We start from the raw sequence: 18,990 nt of genomic DNA on the forward strand, positions 1-18,990 counted from the left end.
TTGCCCTTCTCCCTTTCTAATAATGACCAAAAAACGGCATGGTTTCTAAATGTTTCTGTGTAGTTTACTCAAGGCCGTAAAAGCAAGTAAAGTCTACCTTTGTTTTACCTTTGAAATCGCTATAAAGAGTGTTAAATGTGATGTAATTGCATTTTCATCTGCAACACCACAACCTAAATCTCACCAGAAACAGATAGAGAAAGAGCCTTTCCAGGTTGAATCATCTTTTTGAATGTATGTTTATTTTAAAAGCATGTTTTGTGATGAGGTTTCTCAATGTGTAATCAAGGTTTGTCACAAGATACAGAGGAAAGTGCATCCTTTACAAAGAACAACAGGCCAGTACAGCTTAAGTGCCGCATTTTATCTATTTTTCCTTTTCATTTGAGCAACAGGGTGTGCTTGTCTTTAATACAGACAACAGATATCTTCTTCCCAACTTAAATAAAGTCTTTAGATTGTGATTTTTCTCTCTTCAGCAGGGAAATAATTGATTTCTAAACAGGGGCCTAAGATGCGGCAGTGGCCCCATGTACTTTACTTTCCTTGGAGGGGCATCTGGTCGAGTCCTCACATGTTGGTGCTCATTCGTGTTTGGCTGTTGGCAGGTGTGAGCTCCCCTTGACTGCCTTCTCTTGGAGGGGACTGTGAAAGGAATCAGAGTGTGAATCATCATGTAGAGCGAGAAAAACAGACTGAGAAGGAAACGCATGCTGATGTTCATGAAGAATGACAGGGTGACAGAGGGATGAAGACTAGGGGTGTAACTGAAACATTTGAATGTTTATGTGTCTCCGATTTCTTTAGCCCCTTTTCTGGGAACATAACCGTAAAGGAACACTCCACCGTTTTTTGAAATAGGGCTTATTCACAGTCTTTCCTAGCCTGACTTCGTCATACTCATATAGTCAGAATATGAGCCTGATACTGCTCCATAAGGCTTTGATTTTGAGGCGTGTCTTAACCGAACCAGGAAAAAACAACAACTCTGCACTCAATTGGATAGACCTACAACCAATCAGAGCAACGCAGCGACGCATAGTTGTCAACAGAGCTCAACTGCACACACGCTGGAAGTAGCAGCAAATTAATGTGTAAACGATCTTTGCCGTTGTTGTAAAAAGAATTTAAGAATTTGCAGGGTACTTACAAGCACGAATAGCATTTTTGAGAGAAATACAAAAGGTGTATGTATATACGAACAAGTTCTCCGTTTAGGATTAACGTTAGATCTCGACAATAAAGCAAATAAATCTTCTCACTTTTGTCGGCCGTCTCAACTTTATAACACGGTTGCAACGCGACTTGACTGATTTTAAAAAATGGAAAGACGACTAAAGAGACCAGGCTGAAGAAGCGTGTTCATCTGAGACTTCAGAGAAGAGATTGTGAGCCCATCCCTTCCATTGCGTCCCATCTTCTTAGCGACCATCGGAGCCAGCTGATAAAATAAATGCCGAATCCCATAGGAATAAGGGCAAACACATCTTTCCGATCGACAAATGCCTTGATTGCGGTTCTCTGTTCGTCTTTTAAAATTAATGTGCTGTCGAATTAACAGACGCGATAGCGGAATCTTAACATCTCAATTCTCCAGCTGCAGTCATGTTTGTTGAAAACCAATTCAACCCAACCGCTCTTTGATGACGTGGTGATTACGTAACCGCAGATCATCTGTCCATCATCGATTAAAGCCCGCCCTGGCAATTTGATTGGCTCGGCCTTCTGGGAGCAGAGCATAATTACTCCTCAACGGATCGAGTCCAGACCGAACTTCCCGACCAAAAAATGTTGTGGGCGGGGTTCGGGCTGGCACCCAGGCTACGTCTTTCCTACATTTAGATAGGTGGGCAAATGCATTTTTGTCTCAGTGCATGCATTGTTTTAGTTTGGCAGGGTCGCCGCTAGCTTAGCTTAGAATGGAATCCTTTGAGTAAAAGTGATAAAAAAATAAATAAAAAAACCCACCTAATTACTTCTTGTGGTCTGCATATTTACAACGAGTACAAATAGTGATGGAGATTAAGACTAGGCGATTTCCTAGGCAGATATTGATTGGGACTATATTAGGGTGAAGCACAGGCGAAGCACTGTTACTTGGGCACAGAGATATCATGCAACACGTGAAATCCCACAACTTCAGTCAACAACATACTGGCGTGAAAAGTAGCTGGATATTTACAGTAGACATAGTGAATGGCGATGAACATGGCTGATTTTGAGAGAGACGAAGAGGGTGACTTCTCAGACAGTCAAGATCCAGAACCATACCTCTATGAGCCAGAGTTTTCAGAAGAGGAGCGTGCTTTGGAAATAGAACGACAGGAGGAGGAGGTTGTGATCGCTCAACACCAGGCTCAACATGTCAGATCAAGATGAGCGTGCCCGTAGTTGTGTCACAGCTAACGAGGATTTCTCGCCATTGATCTATCCTGCAGTCCTAGACTTTTTTTTCCGGTGCGATAAAGTAAACTGGAAAAAACGCCCCACGCCGAATGGACCCAATGGACAGCTGTCCACAGAGTAAGTGATTATTTTCGCTGTAACTTCTCAAAATAAACAAAATCCAAAAGCGAAGATACTCGGTGCAGGTCACGCCGGTATGTTGACAGATTTCAGGTGTTGCGTGATATCAGCGCCCAAGTAGCAGTGCTTCGCCTGTGCTTCACCCCAATATAGTCCCAAGACAATATCTGCCTAGGAAATCGCCTAGTCTCAATCTGCATCGCTATTTGTACTCGTTGTGAATACGCAGGCCACAATTATTTTTTTTTTTTTAATTATCACTTTTACTCAGGACATGCTGCTGACAACAAAGGATTCCATTCATTATGCTAAGCTAGCGGCGATCCTGCCAAACTAAAACAATGTATGCACTGAGACAAAAATGCATTTGCCCACCTATCTAAATGTAGGAAAAACGGTGAATAAGCCCTATTTAAAAAAAAGTGGAGTGTTCCTTTAAGAAAGCTGAAGAGAGCTAACAATTATTCTGGTCATTGGAACTTAAAGGAACTTGGATCTAGTTGAACATTTGAGTGCTTGTAATAGAGCAATAATAAGCTAGTGGACTGCTTTAAAGGAATATTCCAGGTTCAATACAAGTTAAAGCTCAATTGACAGCATTTGTGAAGATGATAAAAAGACTTTAAAAGAGGTGAAATTTGAGGTCATGGTGAAGCACTTGCAATGGTAAAGGGGGCCAATTTATAACAGAAATGTAAAGCTTATTTTTTCAGTTAAAACTTGTACTATTTGCAGAGTAAAGTTGTTCTCATACATTTTTACATTTGTTTTATGGTTTAACCCTTTGGTGCTCTTTACGCGTCGGTCAAAAATGCCAGATCTATTTATTAATTTCAATTAAATTAATGTACTATATTTTAGTTCGATAATGTTTTTATATTTAATTTTTTAGGAGATTTCATGGTTAATTAATTATATTTACGCTGTATTTATAATACATTTATCCACTCTATGAGCATAGACATAGACCTGAAAATTACATTTCCAACTTAAACTTTTTAAAAAGTGAACTTAAAGTTACAGAATTTTATTATAGTATTAAGATTATTATAAAAAATTAGCAAAAATAGTATTTAACATTTTTATATGAAATACATATTTTCAAAAACATGTTTTACTCTAAAACTGTGAGAAAGTCAAAGCCATAAATCTAAACAAGTTGTGTTAAAAAATTTGAGCACGATAGTTAAAAAAATTAGCTTTCAGTAAGATTTGTTTGGCCGCAGTACCAAAAGTTTCCATTAGATGAAATTCGTCTCCCATTCATTTTCTAATGCGCTCATTTTTGACTGCGGGGAGCACAAGTCTGACAGTTTTTTTCAGGACCCTTTAATCTGTTCAAAGCATGTCCATGATTTTTTTTTGTGTGTTCACATAGCAAGTGCCAAAACCTTTACCAAGTTTCGTACCATTCCGATGAAGAAAAAAATATATAATTTATATACACACAACCATTCAAAAGTTTGGGGTCGGTACGATTTTTTTGTTGTTGTAAGAAGTCTCTTTCTCACCAAGGCATTTATTTGATTGAAAAGAGAGTAAAAACACTAATATTGTGAAATATTATTACAATTTAAAATAACTGTTTTCTATTTGGATACATTTTAAAATGTAATTTATTCCTGTGATGTCAAAGCTGAATTTTCAGCATCATTACTCCAGTCTTCAGTGTCACATGATCCTTCAGATCTTTGATGAATAGAAAGTTGTTTATTTAACATTTAATGCCTTAACTCTCACTTTATTAATTTGATGTGTCCCTGCTGAATAAAAGTATTACATTCTTTGAAACTTATTTCTTTACTGACCCCAAACTTCTGAAAAGAAGTGTAATTTCACAAAGAGAAGTAAAAAATCATCTTAATGCATTGAATAATGTCTACTTCTTGTGGTCATACTTTTGAAACGTATTTTAACGTTTATATGGACTGGACCCATTCATTTCGGTATGTTGTAAGAGCCTCACTGTAACCCAGATTTTTTATTTGTTTAAAGAAAAGGAGGGACAAAAGCACTGTTGAATTGAACCTGGAATATTCCTTTAACATCCGCTTACCACAACAAAGCTCATGCAGATCACTTACTGCCTTAGAAATACAGAGGAGCGTAAGAGCTCTGAGACACTCATGCTGAAGGGACGGGGAAGGAGATGCTGAGGTGAGGTGAAGAACAGAGCAGAGCGAGGACACATTACCCTGGGGACCCTGTTACCTTGACGTGTATCTGATTACGAAGCACAGCTGCCCGCAGGATCATGGCTTTAGCTCGTCTCTGGAACTCTTTGCCCATCTGTATAGACTTCTCAAAAGTTGTGCTTCTCTGATCCACGTCCCTGGCATACAAGATCTACAAACAGGGAGACAACATTTTTTTAATTCACAGGTGCAACTCGTGTGTCAAAGTTTATTGCATTTTAATGACTAAAGGCTGTTTCTATAACGGTCCCCAAGATACAAAAATAGGTAACATAGCATGTTTCATTCAAGATCAAGCTCAATGACAAAGTGAGAGAAATGTTGACAGTAAATATAATTCATTCAATGCAAAAAGGTATTGATAAAAGAAAAGAAATCTGAAGTATTTTAGATTAGCAACAGGCAAAGGGAACGTTGTTCCAGAAGAGGAAGTATGAGGGTGACAAATGAGAGAACGCAGCCCTGCCTTGCTGTGGGAGTCGATACGAGCATTGATCAGGCCCTCCAGGATCAGCTGGGTCAGTTCATCCTCCAGATCTGCCACTGTGGTATTAAAGGCCACAGCCATTTTGTTCATGTCTGCTGACACATAGGGGCTAAAGTACTGCCCATGGGAAATAAAAGACAAAGTTAATCAATTAGTCATGTAATTGCAACTATGCTGATACTTTTCAAAGCAAATATCAAGATTCCTACAAATTTTTCATTTCAAAATTCCATACTTTTCCAGACCCAAATTTCCAAACATCTCTGCAGATTTTTCAGACTATGGTTATCATTAATGATACAGCATTATTTGGTATATAGAACAATCATCATCTGTAAATATTCGCAAAAAAATTTTTTTCATTGGTTTTCTCAGTGATGACATGCGCATACACAAAGAGGGAAAAAATCCTATAACACTTATAACCTGCATATATTCACCTGTGACGTCACTTTGATACTATAATCGTGGTTTGATCTTGCACGATCACCAAACAGGAAAGTACATTTTGAATTAAATTATCATTTGTTGGTTTGAGTGGCACACGTTAAGTGAAGTTTTAATAGACTTGCTTTTTAGAATTCTTAATTTTATATTTCAGAAAACTGAATAGGGGAAAAAAGTATTTTCCCATACTTTTCCAGACCTGAAAAATAATTAAATCAAATTAAATACTTTTATAAACTGTGTAGGAACCCTGAAATATTATTTTATGACCATTCCATGTTAAACTTTAACTCACATTCTGCATTTCATATCAATATAACTATACCAAGCTAGGATCAAAAACCAGGATGACTTGCAAACTTAAACATTTTAATTAATTTGAGTAATATTCTGAACTTTGCAGTTGTAGTTTTTTGTTGGGTTTTATAAAGATCACAAACAGTTTTGTAAACTATACACAAATATTAGATTTTTCCACTGTGTGTCATTTTTTTTTTTCCAGTTTTTGGAAAACAATAATAAACAATAAAACAAAATTGCAATAATAAACTGAAAAAATATATTATTTTTTTTTCCATATATAGAGACAAAAACAACTAAATAGCTTAAAAGGATAAAATGTAAGGCAAAACAAAAGTTTCAATTTGAAATCTGCTTCATCTGATTTTAATGTTTGTTGCTTTTATATATATTTTAAAGAGCAACGAACATTAAAATCAGATTAAGCAGAAGTTCAACATCTAAATCAAATGCATTGACTGAAACCTTATATCCATATACGTACCTGTATGAGGGCTCTGTTCCTGATTTGTGTGTACAGTGTTCTTACATGAGGGGCCAGATACATGTCTAGGAGGAGATTATCCTATAAAACAGTGATAAAACACTTATAAATCACAATAGCCCAACTAAAATGACATTAAAAAAATATATAAGTCTTGCAATTGCACATTGTCAATGTCAAACTTACCTTCATTTCATCCAGCATTTTCAGACAAGATGCATACTTTGACTCGTAAAACTTGAAGATAATATCACGGACTTGGGGTTCCAACTCTAAAAATAATTTAAAGGAGCTAGAAAATAAAAGGAGAGTAAAATTAAACAAGTGAGGGTTATCCACAATGTAACCAGTAACAATCTAACTCTCATTAAGGCACCTAGCATGAACATGCTAAGCAGAAGGTTCACCTGCTTGAGATGACATTTCGTTGCAGTTCCTGTCTGTCAAATGTAGCCAGGGCACAAAGCCCCCCGTACACCGCTACATTACTGGGGGAAAGCAGCTAAAGAGCAAATAGAGCATCTCATTACTAATTGTAGGAAAAAACTGCATCTATTAATCTTCACTTTATTTGGTAATATTACTAGAAATATCTGCTGTAGCTTTAGAACAGGGTTGAGAATGCCACCAACCTCAGGGAAGTCGCAGTGGTCAAAGGAGGCTTGCAGGAAGCACTTGGCAGCCGGTTTATACTTTCTTGAGGCAAGTTCTGCTAATCCTAATGTGACCAAAGAGAGATGATGATGATGATGATGATATCAATTCCCATGCTCAAAAATGTTTTTTAACATGACAAATCGTAGGAATTGACTACCAATTGAAAATGTGACTACCGGTAATAGAAATTACTGATATATTTAAATATATATATACACACACACACACGCATAGATACATAAAACATTAATTTTAAAAACAACAGAATGGGTCAAATGACAAATACACTTAATATACTTGAAATACAGATAATGTACTTGCCTGCAGCACATTTTAGTTTGGTTAGAACAGATTGGTTTTGACTATCTCTCTCTCCTCGTTGCTAGATTGCAGAGACAAACAAAAATGAACATTTTAGTCATTTTCTATTGTTATCGCACAGGTCAGTAAAGCAGAAGATGGAAGATTGCTCCTACCTCTGCTATCTCTGGAGTGGATTCAGCCTTGCTGACGTAGCTAAGTACATGGGACCAGTTTTGGAGGTAAACGCTAACCTATAAAATAAGTTGTTTGGATGAGTTGTTAGAGATTGCCTGAATTTTCAAGCTATAAAGCACCAAAAAGATTCACAACTGTGAAACAGAAACATCTGCTATATGCAGGAACAATTTTGAGATTTTAAGCAAAAAAAAAAAACTACCCCTTCATAAATGTGTATCCAGGGCCTAAAATGAACACTCGCCAAATGAGAGTAAAAATCAGCGCTGGTGAGTATATGAAATGTTAATCACCAATTAACCGGTATAATTTTTATGATTCCTAACATTACAATGTAATGTTGTGACTGAGAGAACATTAACGTGAACGATGCTCATGACAATTGAAAGGACAGCACTGCATCGTCACTTTAGTGTAAGCCTTGCCAATTTAAATATTCAAGCTCACGACGACGTGAAGGAGAGCATTAGTTACTCTCGGCGGTGTGGAAAGTTTTCTTTGCGCAAACATTTACAAACATGCGCAAATAATTAATTGAGCTTTCACGCCTTCTTGTGCTTGAATGGACAAATTTACCCAAAATTCTGTTAAAAAAACGCCAGTCTCCTTGAGCATCCTAGTAAACAGTCAGTTAAGGCTCAAGTAAATGTAAACATTAGAAAAAGACAACATGTGTGACAGTATCAGTATATTGGATCAGTGCATTAGCTCTTATAGTGACAGTAGCCTAATATTCCTTCTGCTGTTTGTGTTTTTAATGTCCTTTCTACAAAAGCACTTTTTGTAAATGATATGATCACAGATCATAACCTTCATGTGGTGTGTTTCACAGAAACCTGGCAGAAACCAGATGATTACATTACTTTAAATGAGTCTACCCTCCAAGATTACTGTTATAAAAATGCCTGAAAGGCAAAGGGGGAGGTGTTACTGTAATTTATAGAAATATTTCCAGTATTACTTAGAGGTCTAGTTTCATGTATAATTATTTTGAAGTGATGGTGCTTTATGTAGCATTATCTAGTGTAAGTGATAAATCCTGTTTGACATCTGTACTGGCTACTGTATACAGGCTACCATCAAAGAATTTGCTGATTTTCAATCGGAATTAGTACTGGCTGCAGACAAATTCTGAATTGTTTTTATTTTAATATACATGTAGATAAAGAAAAAGTTGCATTGGGAATGGCATTTATAGACATTACAAACTCTATTGGAGGTAGACAAAATATGCCAGGACCCACTAATTGTCATAAATCGATATTGATGGCGTTGAAATTCTGCAGTAGAACATCTCAGATCTAGTGTCATGTAAACTCCATTTAGCCAAGGCTGCAAAACCATCTCAGTTAGAAATATGGTAGACTTATCACTTCTACAACTAAAGATTGCTTTATAAATAATCTTCCTGATCAGTTTCTACTCCTTAGCATACCAGCAGCTGAAAGAAAACAAAACTAGAGGTATTTTGCATTTTGTGAAAGGAAAGTGTCATTGCATACAGAAAAGCTTTAAAAACTGCTAGATCTGCTTACTTTTTGACTCTCTAAAAAGGGAACAAACACAACCCTACGTAATTATTTGATGCAGTGGTTAAATTAAAGAGAAATAAAGCTTCAACTTCATATGTTTCCAAACAGCACAACAGTAATGAATTTACTTGCCAGATTGATACTATTATGGCGCTTTTCCACTACACAGTACTCGCCTCGACTCGACTCGCCTTTGTTTAGTTACCTATCAAGGCTACGGAACTTCGACATTACGGATGTCGTATATGGGACCTCCTCTCCTCCTTCACTTCCGCTGAAATCTTATAGGCTTACGCCAGCAAAGCTGGCCAATTGACGCAAATATGCAAATACTGAAACACCGTTGCAGTTATAATGCAAGTGCAGCGTCAATTACATCAGAATCTCTCTCTTCACGCTCAAATCGTGTGCTAGAAAGCTGATACTACAACTCTTGGATTATTTCACCGTCGTTGAAGTTGCACCAGGGATACTTGCACTGTCTCCTGCATCCGATGGCAACTACTTGCAATCTGTGCTCCTCCAATCGAGCCGCCGTCAGGCTGCTTCGAAAGGAGGAACACCGTTTTTTCCTGACGTGCAAGAGCACGTGGTGAAGTCGTGGGCGGCTTCGCAATCGGCGCGCACCCTCACTTCCACCCAGGCCATGTTTGCCCCCGTGGACGAGGCGGGGGACCACGGCTACCTCCCTATGGTGTTGTGCAAAATCAGGGAGGAGAAGGCGGTGGTGACTCTGGTAGCCCGAACTGGCCGAATCAGCCCTGGTTCGCGGATTTGGTAGAGTTACTAGCAGGGCAGCCATGGGAGATCCCGCTCAGGAAGGACCTTCTGCCTCAGGCGAGCGGAACGATCTGGCATCCCAGCCCGGGCTGTGGAGCCTCCATGTGTGGCCGCTGCAGGGTCGCTGAGCGGCCGGGAGCTTTGGAGCTTTTAGCTTTGGTCTTAGAGGCTTTGTCACGACCGCCTTTCGAGCCCTTAGCCTCGATTGCCATTAAAGAGCTATCGGTTAAAACGGCACTGCTTCTCGCTCTCGCTTCGTCGAAGCGGGTTGGGGATTTACAGGCTTTCTCTGTAAGTGAAGATTGTATTCGCTTTGGACCGGGAAACTGTAATGTAACTCTCAGGCCGAGGCCGGGTTACGTTCCTAAGTCGCTCAATACCCCGTTCAGAGCGCAGATCGTTTCTCTGCCTGCCCTGTCCGCTGAGCCATCAACCTCTCAGGGTTCGGATGCTCAAAGTGCTATTTGCCCAGTCAGAGCGCTCCGGGAATACATTTCTCGCTCGGCCGCTTTTCGACAATCCGACCAGCTGTTTGTGTGCTTTGGTGGGTGCAACAAAGGACGGGGGGTCTCTAAACAGAGGCTTGCTCACTGGATTGTGGACGCTATTGTTTTGGCTTATGATTGCCTGGGGCAGGTATGCCCCCTTAACGTGAAAGCCCATTCGACCAGGATGATCGCTTCCTCATGGGCCTGGACTAAGGGTATGTCTATTCAGGATTTATGCCTTGCAGCTGGCTGGTCTTCTCAGAACACGTTTGCCAGGTTTTACAAGTTGGATTTGCCCTCTGTAGCATCTCGGGTGCTTTCGGTGAGTTGATTTTATATAGCATTGTGTGAGCTGCTCTGCGCTTTGCTCATGAGTTGTTCTATGTGCTATTGTGTATGTTTTGCAGTTGTCACCGTTATGCGTTGATCTCTATTACTGTTGTTGCCCTGTTGCTCGACAGTGCAAACTTCCCCTAGTTTAAACTGCTCGGGATATGCAAATTCTGGCAGTGTTTTGTGAGCTTGTGATTTGTCTCTTTGGACCAATCAGAGGTTTGAGGTTCGCTATTGGTCAATCTCGGCCTATCAGATGCTCACATACTGGGGGGGTGTTCTTGGTATTGGGTTCTATTGTAGTGGTCGCTATGCTACCACGGCGGGATTCTATACAGTTCCCATATACGACATCCGTAATGTTGAAGTTCCGTAGCCTTGATAGGGAACGTCTCCGGTTACTTTCGTAACCTCGGTTCCCTGAAAGGCAAGGAACGAGACATTACGCTCGCCGCCGTGTTCACTATTGATTTTAGCGTTTGTTTCGATTCTGATGTAATTGACGCTGCACTTGCATTATAACTGCAACGGTGTTTCAGTATTTGCATATTTGCGTCAATTGGCCAGCTTTGCTGGCGTTAGCCTATAAGATTTCAGCGGAAGTGAAGGAGGAGAGTTCCCATATACGACATCCGTAATGTCTCGTTCCTTGCCTTTCAGGGAACCGAGGTCACGAAAATAACCGGAGACATTTTCCACTGTATAAAAGTTGTACCGGTACCTGCTTCCAGGTACTTTTTTTTGTATCACCTTCGGCGAGGTTCTGAGCGAGCCGAGGCGATACTAAAATGTGACGTGAAACACGGCAAACTGCTGATTGGTCAGAGAGAATCGTCACTATTCACTGCGTCATCATTGGACGCGCATCATTCAGGAGTATCCTGAATAACCCCGCCATTTTTAAATAGTTTGGCAAGTTTAGTTTAGTTTAAATAGAGATTGCATGATATACCCATTACTAATATTATGTAAAACAGCATACTCTCGATTTCCTCCATTGTCCTGTTTGTGTGGGTAGCGGGTGTGTGTCGCGTCGCTATGACGACCAGGTACTATTGTGGAGGTACTATCTGCAATGGAAAACAGAGCGAAAAGCGAGCCGAGACGAGTCGAGTTGGCACTGGTAATGGAAAAGCTCCATTAGAGAAAATTATAACCAAGCAACCGTTTACTACACTATCACATCAGACATTGTGCTATAAACCCCCTGAGGAACAGTTTCATTCATTCTTTGTTATAGAAGAAGAATGGTCTAAACTTGTGAAATCATCAAAAACAACATGTATGTTAGACCCTATACCCTAAGCTACTGAAAGAGATACTTCCAGAAGTCATAGATCCTCTTCTTAATATTATTAATTCATCATTGTCATTAGGATACGTACTTGATCCTTGAGAATTAGTTAATTACAGACCGATCTCGAATCTACCATTTCTGTCAAAAATACTAGAAATGGAAGTGTCCTCACAACTATGTTCCTCTTAAGAAAGAAATGGTATCCGCAAGGATTTCCAGTCAGGATTTAGACTATCATAATACTGAGACTGCTCTCATTAGTTACAAATGATATGCTCTTATCTTCTGAATGTGGTTTTATCTCTCTATTAGCGTTACTTGATCTTAGTGCTGCATTTGATACTATATCGACCACAAGATTATTTTGAACAGACACGAAAATTACGTTGGCATTAGTGAAATTGCATTGGCATGGTTCAAATTATACTAATCTGAACATTACCAATTTGTATCAGTAAATGAATAGGTATCATATCGATCACAAGTTCAGTATAGTACAGAGTAATGCATGGCTCAGTACTAGGACCGTTGTTGGGGGTTTTTTTTCTGTCCATGCTACCCTTGGGATATATCATTAGGAAGCATGCCATTAGTTTTCACTGTTACACTAATGATACCGAGCTCTATATTTATTTGTGCCCTGAAAAAACATACCAATTCACAAAATTTACGCAATGCATAGTTGATTGCAAAATTGGATGACTAGTAATTTGCTACTTAATTCTGAAAAGACAGACATTTTAATTATTGTACTAAAACCCTCTGCACTAGAATAACCAAGTCTTCATTGTCAGTTAGGAATCTGGGTGTGCTCTTTGATACCAATCTTTCATTCGAAAGCCACATTTCTAACATCTGTAAAACAGCATTTTTCCATCTTAAAAATATATCTAAACTATGACATTTGCTCTCAATTACAAATGCAGAAAAGTGAGTCCATGAATTCATGACCTCAAGACTAGATTACTGTAATTCTCTACTGGGTGGTTGCCTTGCACGCTCAATAAACAATCTCCAGCTGGTCCAAAATGCAGAAGCTAGAGTTCTTACTAGAACCAGAAGTATGACCATATTAACACTGTCAACACTGCATTGGCTCCCTGTTAAACATCACATACATTTTAAAATCTTGGTAATTACTTACAAAGCACTAAATGGTTTAGCTCCTCAGTACTTGAGCGAGCTCTTAACGCATTATAGTCCTTCACGTCTATTGCAATCTCAAAATTCTGGCCAGTTGATAATACATATCAAAATTGAATGCTGGCGGTAGATCCTTTTCCTATTTAGCACCCAAACTCTGCAACAGTCTTCCTAGCCTTGTTCAGGAAGCAGACACACACTGTCAGTTTAAATCTAGACTAGTAAAAACCCATTTCTTTAACCTGGCATACAAATAACACGATCAATTTCTATCATTCAAATCAGTTAAATGATAGTTAGGCTGCATAAATTAGGTCAACCAGAACCAAGCAACACTTCCTATAACACCCAATGTACTTGGTACATCGTAAGAAGAATGGCATCTACGCTAATATTAGTCTGTCTGTCTCATCCTTATCCCGAAGTTACCGTAATCAGCCGGATCCGGTCCATCTCCACGACCACAACGCAGCCCTGAATGTCAGCAGAGACCGTGTCTACTAGACAATCCCCTGTGAAGGCCTTGTTGACATACGACAGCCATCAGCACAGATCCTCAGCAAAGACCACAAGAACCCGACAGGCCCTCTGCACAGACCCTATTGGCCAGCTTCGTCTCCATACTGGCTTGATGAATCCAATCTTCAAGCAAAAAGGAACTGGATAAATATTTGAATGCTATCGATCCTGATCTGAATTCTAACTTTTGAATCTTGTGAACAGCCTGGATCACAATCACACCGTGTTTGTTCGTTGGCCAGAGGAAAACTGGGCCCCCCCCCCAGACTGAACCAAGTTTCTTCCCAGGTTTTTTTCTCCATTCTGTTACCTGATGGATTTTGGGTTTCTTTGCCACTCTGGGTTGCTTAGTCGGGGACACTTAATATTCAACAATATTATTGATCTGACTGACTCTGTTATATGAGAACTGAGATGGACGATGACATAAATGATTTTACAGAACTGCTTTATAGATTAAATGAACTAATTTAATAATTGATGATCTTTACAACAGAACTGAATCAACACTGAACTAACTTCAGCTGAATAACAGCCAAAGCTGCTTTGAAACAATCTGTATTGTATAAAGCTTTACAAAAAGTGACTTGACTTAAACAACAAGACAAAAAAAATCTCTAACTGCTCTTGACTGAATAACTTTTGTAACTTTAAGAATTAATCTATATTAAATGTATACAGCGACTATTTTGAAGTGTTATTACTTTGCTCAATTTCTATACTACTGTTAGACCTACCTGAAAAACACTGTACATTTCATTTGTATCTTTGTTCTACTGAATTTATTTGTGCTATTGCTTGTAATTTGATTAAGTGTTTTTACTGACTGTTTACTTGTCTTTAATAATGTTTTCAATTTATATTAGTTAGGCTGGTATTTTTAGCTGTGGTATCGAAATTGGAATATAAAATGGTGAATTTTCACTGGTATCTAAAATGTTGGTGTCATTACTGCCTGTTTTTACAAAAACAGTTTCATGGTCGGTAAAAAAATATTTTTGGGTTGTACATTTATTTAAGTCACCGACCACTGGCATGGGTGGAAAAAAGTTAGTTTTAGGCCCTGTGTGTATCATTAAACACACCAGTTGATGGCCAGGGAGGACAATACGTCCATACCTTGATTACGTTAAGACACATGTTGATGACATGCTTGGCGCTAGTGCAGTAGTCTCTGGCTCGGGAGTAGCATTTCAAGGCATTGCTGAGGTCACCACAGTCAAGATAGTGATCTCCAAGGTCATCATGACCCCTCCTGAACACAAGCAAGAGATATTCAGATGTAAAATAGCCACAGATCAGAATCACAGTCAATGGGGGCTTTCACACAAGGTAGTTCTAGGAACTAGCCACCAGAGTGGTTCCCCGAGAACTACTGGTTCCCCTAGGAACGTTTTCGTGGGTTGCATTCGCACCGCCAGTAAGAACTCTTGTTGTTGTGACTTTTAATTTGACGGCGAGGCAGACCTTTATTTTGACAGCGCTGAGAACGCCGATCTGTCTAACAGTCATGTCTAATACGTTATTAGATAGAAATTTTATAAATAGAAAGTAGACAGTAATGAAAAGCTATTAGCGTTTGCCATGTGGTTGAAGTACAGTGTTGCTAGCGGAGCAGAAATACATGATCATGTTTAGCTTGGTCCCCTCAAAGTTGCATTGGATTTCCTCCTCAGCGTAAAAGTTAGGAGGCCCATCTATCACTGTCTTCCATGTTCGTAGAGTTAGTTTGTGGAGTAAATATATAGGCTATAATCTGTGTGTTTACACTGCCTTTTTAAAAACGGTGGGTGCTGGTGTTTTGCGTGCGCTCGGCCAATCAGCGTACACTAACGTCACAGATAGTTCCTATAGTGCTGGTTTTTTGCTGAAATCGTTCTTAGTTCCTGCGGTGCGAACACACCAAAATCCGAGTACTTCCACCAATAGTTCTAGGATCTGTGAAAACGTTCCTCCAGTGTGAAAGCCCCTAATACCAAAAAGAGAGAAACAATAAGTCTGGCCTTGCCTTATGCTTTCTTTGATGGAGTTTCCCTTGTAGTTCTTAAGGTCGGTATCCAGCTTCTCCAGTTTGAGTAGGGCTTTTTTCCTGGTGGATTCTGCCCAGGCTGTGTCGAGAGGAGGGGGTTCAACTGCTCCCTCTGGTACTGCATCAGGGACACCCTGCACGTCCCTGTGATTGACACATATTTTAAGTACAAACTTATTCAAAGCCATGCATGCTATGTTAGAAATGTTAGAAATGGAACTGGAATTGCCTGGTGGCTTCAGTGAGTTTGCGATGGATTTCTTCATAGACATCAACATTAAAGGTTCTTTGGACAAAGGACAGGGCCATCTTCAGTGCTTCCACTCGTAGCTGGGGGCAGTGGTCTGCAATAAACTGCAGCCTCTCAATCCTCATCAGTCCACTGTAGCTGGAGGCATACTGCTCAAGATCCTGTACAGAAAAAAAAAATCAAGTCACAAAAAAGTAGGGATGCAAACTATATTGACACCATATATTACTGAATATCGAACAATAATAAAGTGATGCTCATTTCCACAATTTTTACATTTGAATTCAGTGAGCATTAGGTAAGTAAGTGGAAAGGTAAAGCATTGTGACTGTTAAAACTACTAAAGTAAAACTATTAAAATTGCCTTTGTCAACTGAAATAAAGCGGAAATAAAATAAAATAAATAATATTAATAAATAAATAATATAAAAAAATGGCAAAAATTTAAATAAAAAAAGTACAAAAATTAAAGCATATTCAAAATATTAATAATTACTATAATAGTATATAAATAATACTAAGATAACACTGAGGTAAAGTAAATGTTAGTTTAATAATAGTTTAATAATGTCATGTCAAATGTAATCTTTAGCAAATGTCAAAATGAAAATATTTTGTATTTTAAATTATAATGCTGTGATGCCTAAATCCTGAATTTATATCAGTGCATCTCTACCAAAAGAGCAAAAGAAGATCAAAGATCAAAACACCAAAAGAACTTAGATTCTGAAGGATATTTTGTTAAAAAATAATTTAAGAATAAGGATAATGCTTTAGAAAAGCCAACAACTTATGGAAGCAAATACACAATTGGATGGACCATTAAACACTTCATGATCCTCAAATGATATAAAAGTCCATCAATCATAAACACTCAACATACCAAAGTCGGGTTTTCCACAACATAGTTGGTGTCAGGCGCATTCTGCTGGTCTTCCTGAGGGTCCGCATCTATCTGCATGGGCTCTACAGACCCCTGGTAATACAGAAAGCATTACGTTTAACACGCTGCACTGGAGAAATGTTTTCAAATGAAAAACAAAAAGTCCTATCGAGCATGTGAAATATATGAAGATCTGAGGAACATTTTGCCCTTACAACCAAACAAATCTTGTGTGGAAACAAAAAACATAATATCACAACACTGAGAGTTAGCTCCAGGCTTTCAGATGGCTTCATCCTGTCTGCCTACATTGTGTGGTTACCTCCAGAGAGTATGATGAGGAGCTCGAGCTGTACACACTGAATCGTGTGTGAAATTCCATGAACGGGTCAGACATGCTTCTTTGACAGAAGTAGTTCAGCTCTTCCCATGAGGATGAGGCTGATCTGACTGGCAAATACAAGCTTTCCCTGATCCTGCTCTGAACCTGCTCTGCAGCATCTCTCCGTTCTGACTGTAAACTCTCCTGCAAGAAGGTGCATGCTTATAAAAATCACACTGGCCCGGCAGCAGCCGAGACAAAAAAGTTGTTGAAATTAATACAAAAAATGTAAACCAACCAAATGGGACAATGTTTGTACTCTAGGAGCGAGAGTGTAAAGAAAGTCATTAGACGAAAGTGGCAGCAATGATTACATTTGTAAACACTGGCTTCATACACGCAACATTTTAATACTTGTTACATATGCATGATTGTAACAACCAAAAACATAGAGGGGGAAACATTCCCTCAAAATTCATCACCCTCGTCAATTTTATTAGGTTTTCAATTACTGATTCTTCAAATACCATTATTCTCCCATCTCGAATAAGCAGTTACATCATTCACCACATGCACTTTACTACACCCAACATTTTTAAGATTACACAATGCATAATGAGAACTGGTCTGTCATTCTTGATCAACTACATTATAATGCTTTTTTTTTTTTTTTTCAACGACAGTCTAACACAGCTGAATGTGTCTAGTGTTTCTAAAACGGAAATGTCACTCAAATTGTGAGCAGCCCCACAGTGTTTAACCATTTTGGTTATGTGGTTAGAATTGAAATATTCGATGTTCTATGGATCTCTGCAAGCAAACGATGGAGGCTGTCTCCAAACCTAGAGTGCTGCCTACCTAGACAGTATTTTACAGCACCACATGTAAGTGTGGAACATCTGAACGACGACTTAAATACTTTCAAGGCAGGCAACACACACTATGTTTAGAGAGACAGCCTGCATTTCAAGCACACTGGCTAATTGATACAACAGACTGCTTGCTAACGAGATAGCTAGCTAAAAACACTTAGCCGGCTAAAGAAAGTTTCTACCCAAGTGTTTCACAAACAACCACGAGAAAACCAACTGGACCGCTTCGGGTGTAAACCAAAACAGCTCTGTTGGTTGTATTCATTGTCGAAACTACACTGATCAAGGTCCTCGGGCGGATAGTCGCGCGCTGCCGCTAAACTTGAGAAGTGCCTGTCGCATCCTGAGGGCCGCTCTGACTTACGAGCTCATGCTAGACGAGCTAACAGATTACAACGGCTGCGAGAGGTGAGGAATTAACATTGTAAACATAGGTACTTCAACTTGGTATGCTGCTTCTACCCGCTCTCGTGGTGTGGAAGATGACGATAAAGCATTTGAAGGCGCTGATTTACCTGAAAGTTAAAGACCTGCACGGGTAGTGGCATCTCCTCCTCCTCTGCAGAAACAGAGCACACAAACACATCCGGGGCATGAGAGTGCGCGTGGTCGACGTCTTGCAGCGCGGAGACGTCACTACATTGAGTAATGATTTGAAATATTAATACGGGATAAAAACATATTTACACATTCTAACATGAGTGGCTGGTTATATAAACCCCGACCAACATAACCTCCAAAAGCAAACATAAAACTTAAAAAAAAATTTTTTTGTAAGGAATCGTTACTGTAAACGGTAGCCTATATTCAGTAACGTTAAGTGAAAATGAATAGAATTAGATGTTTAAAATAATAATGTTTTTAAATGCAGTTTTAATTATAAGTTGTCATTTTATTTTGTTTTATATTTGTAATGTGTTTTTGTAAAGTCACAATTTTGTTATAATA

At 39.0% G+C, this 18,990-nt stretch overlaps 1 protein-coding gene across 2 annotated transcripts; it reads right to left on the reverse strand.

Moving 5' to 3' along the window:
* Positions 1-222: 222 nt before the first annotated feature.
* gps1 (G protein pathway suppressor 1) lies at positions 223-18,683 on the reverse strand. Of its 2 annotated transcripts, XM_079635583.1 has the most exons (15): positions 18,558-18,650; positions 17,171-17,374; positions 16,849-16,941; positions 15,945-16,126; positions 15,695-15,859; positions 14,806-14,941; positions 7,573-7,650; positions 7,418-7,478; positions 7,072-7,157; positions 6,847-6,941; positions 6,626-6,731; positions 6,440-6,520; positions 5,188-5,325; positions 4,738-4,872; positions 223-645 (listed from the first exon to the last, which is right to left on the reverse strand). In XM_079635583.1, exons 1-15 carry the CDS (start codon positions 18,588-18,590, stop codon positions 571-573), a joined length of 1,668 nt encoding a protein of 555 aa, XP_079491709.1. In that variant the 5' UTR covers positions 18,591-18,650; the 3' UTR covers positions 223-570. The 2 variants fall into 2 exon arrangements, with proteins under 2 accessions (XP_079491709.1, XP_079491710.1); XM_079635584.1 differs by lacking the exon at positions 17,171-17,374 and having other exon boundaries at positions 18,558-18,683.
* Positions 18,684-18,990: the final 307 nt, after the last annotated feature.

Source organism: Phoxinus phoxinus (genome assembly GCF_949152265.1).
Source record: "Phoxinus phoxinus genome assembly, chromosome: 1".
In the NCBI taxonomy this organism is placed as follows: domain Eukaryota; kingdom Metazoa; phylum Chordata; class Actinopteri; order Cypriniformes; family Leuciscidae; genus Phoxinus; species Phoxinus phoxinus.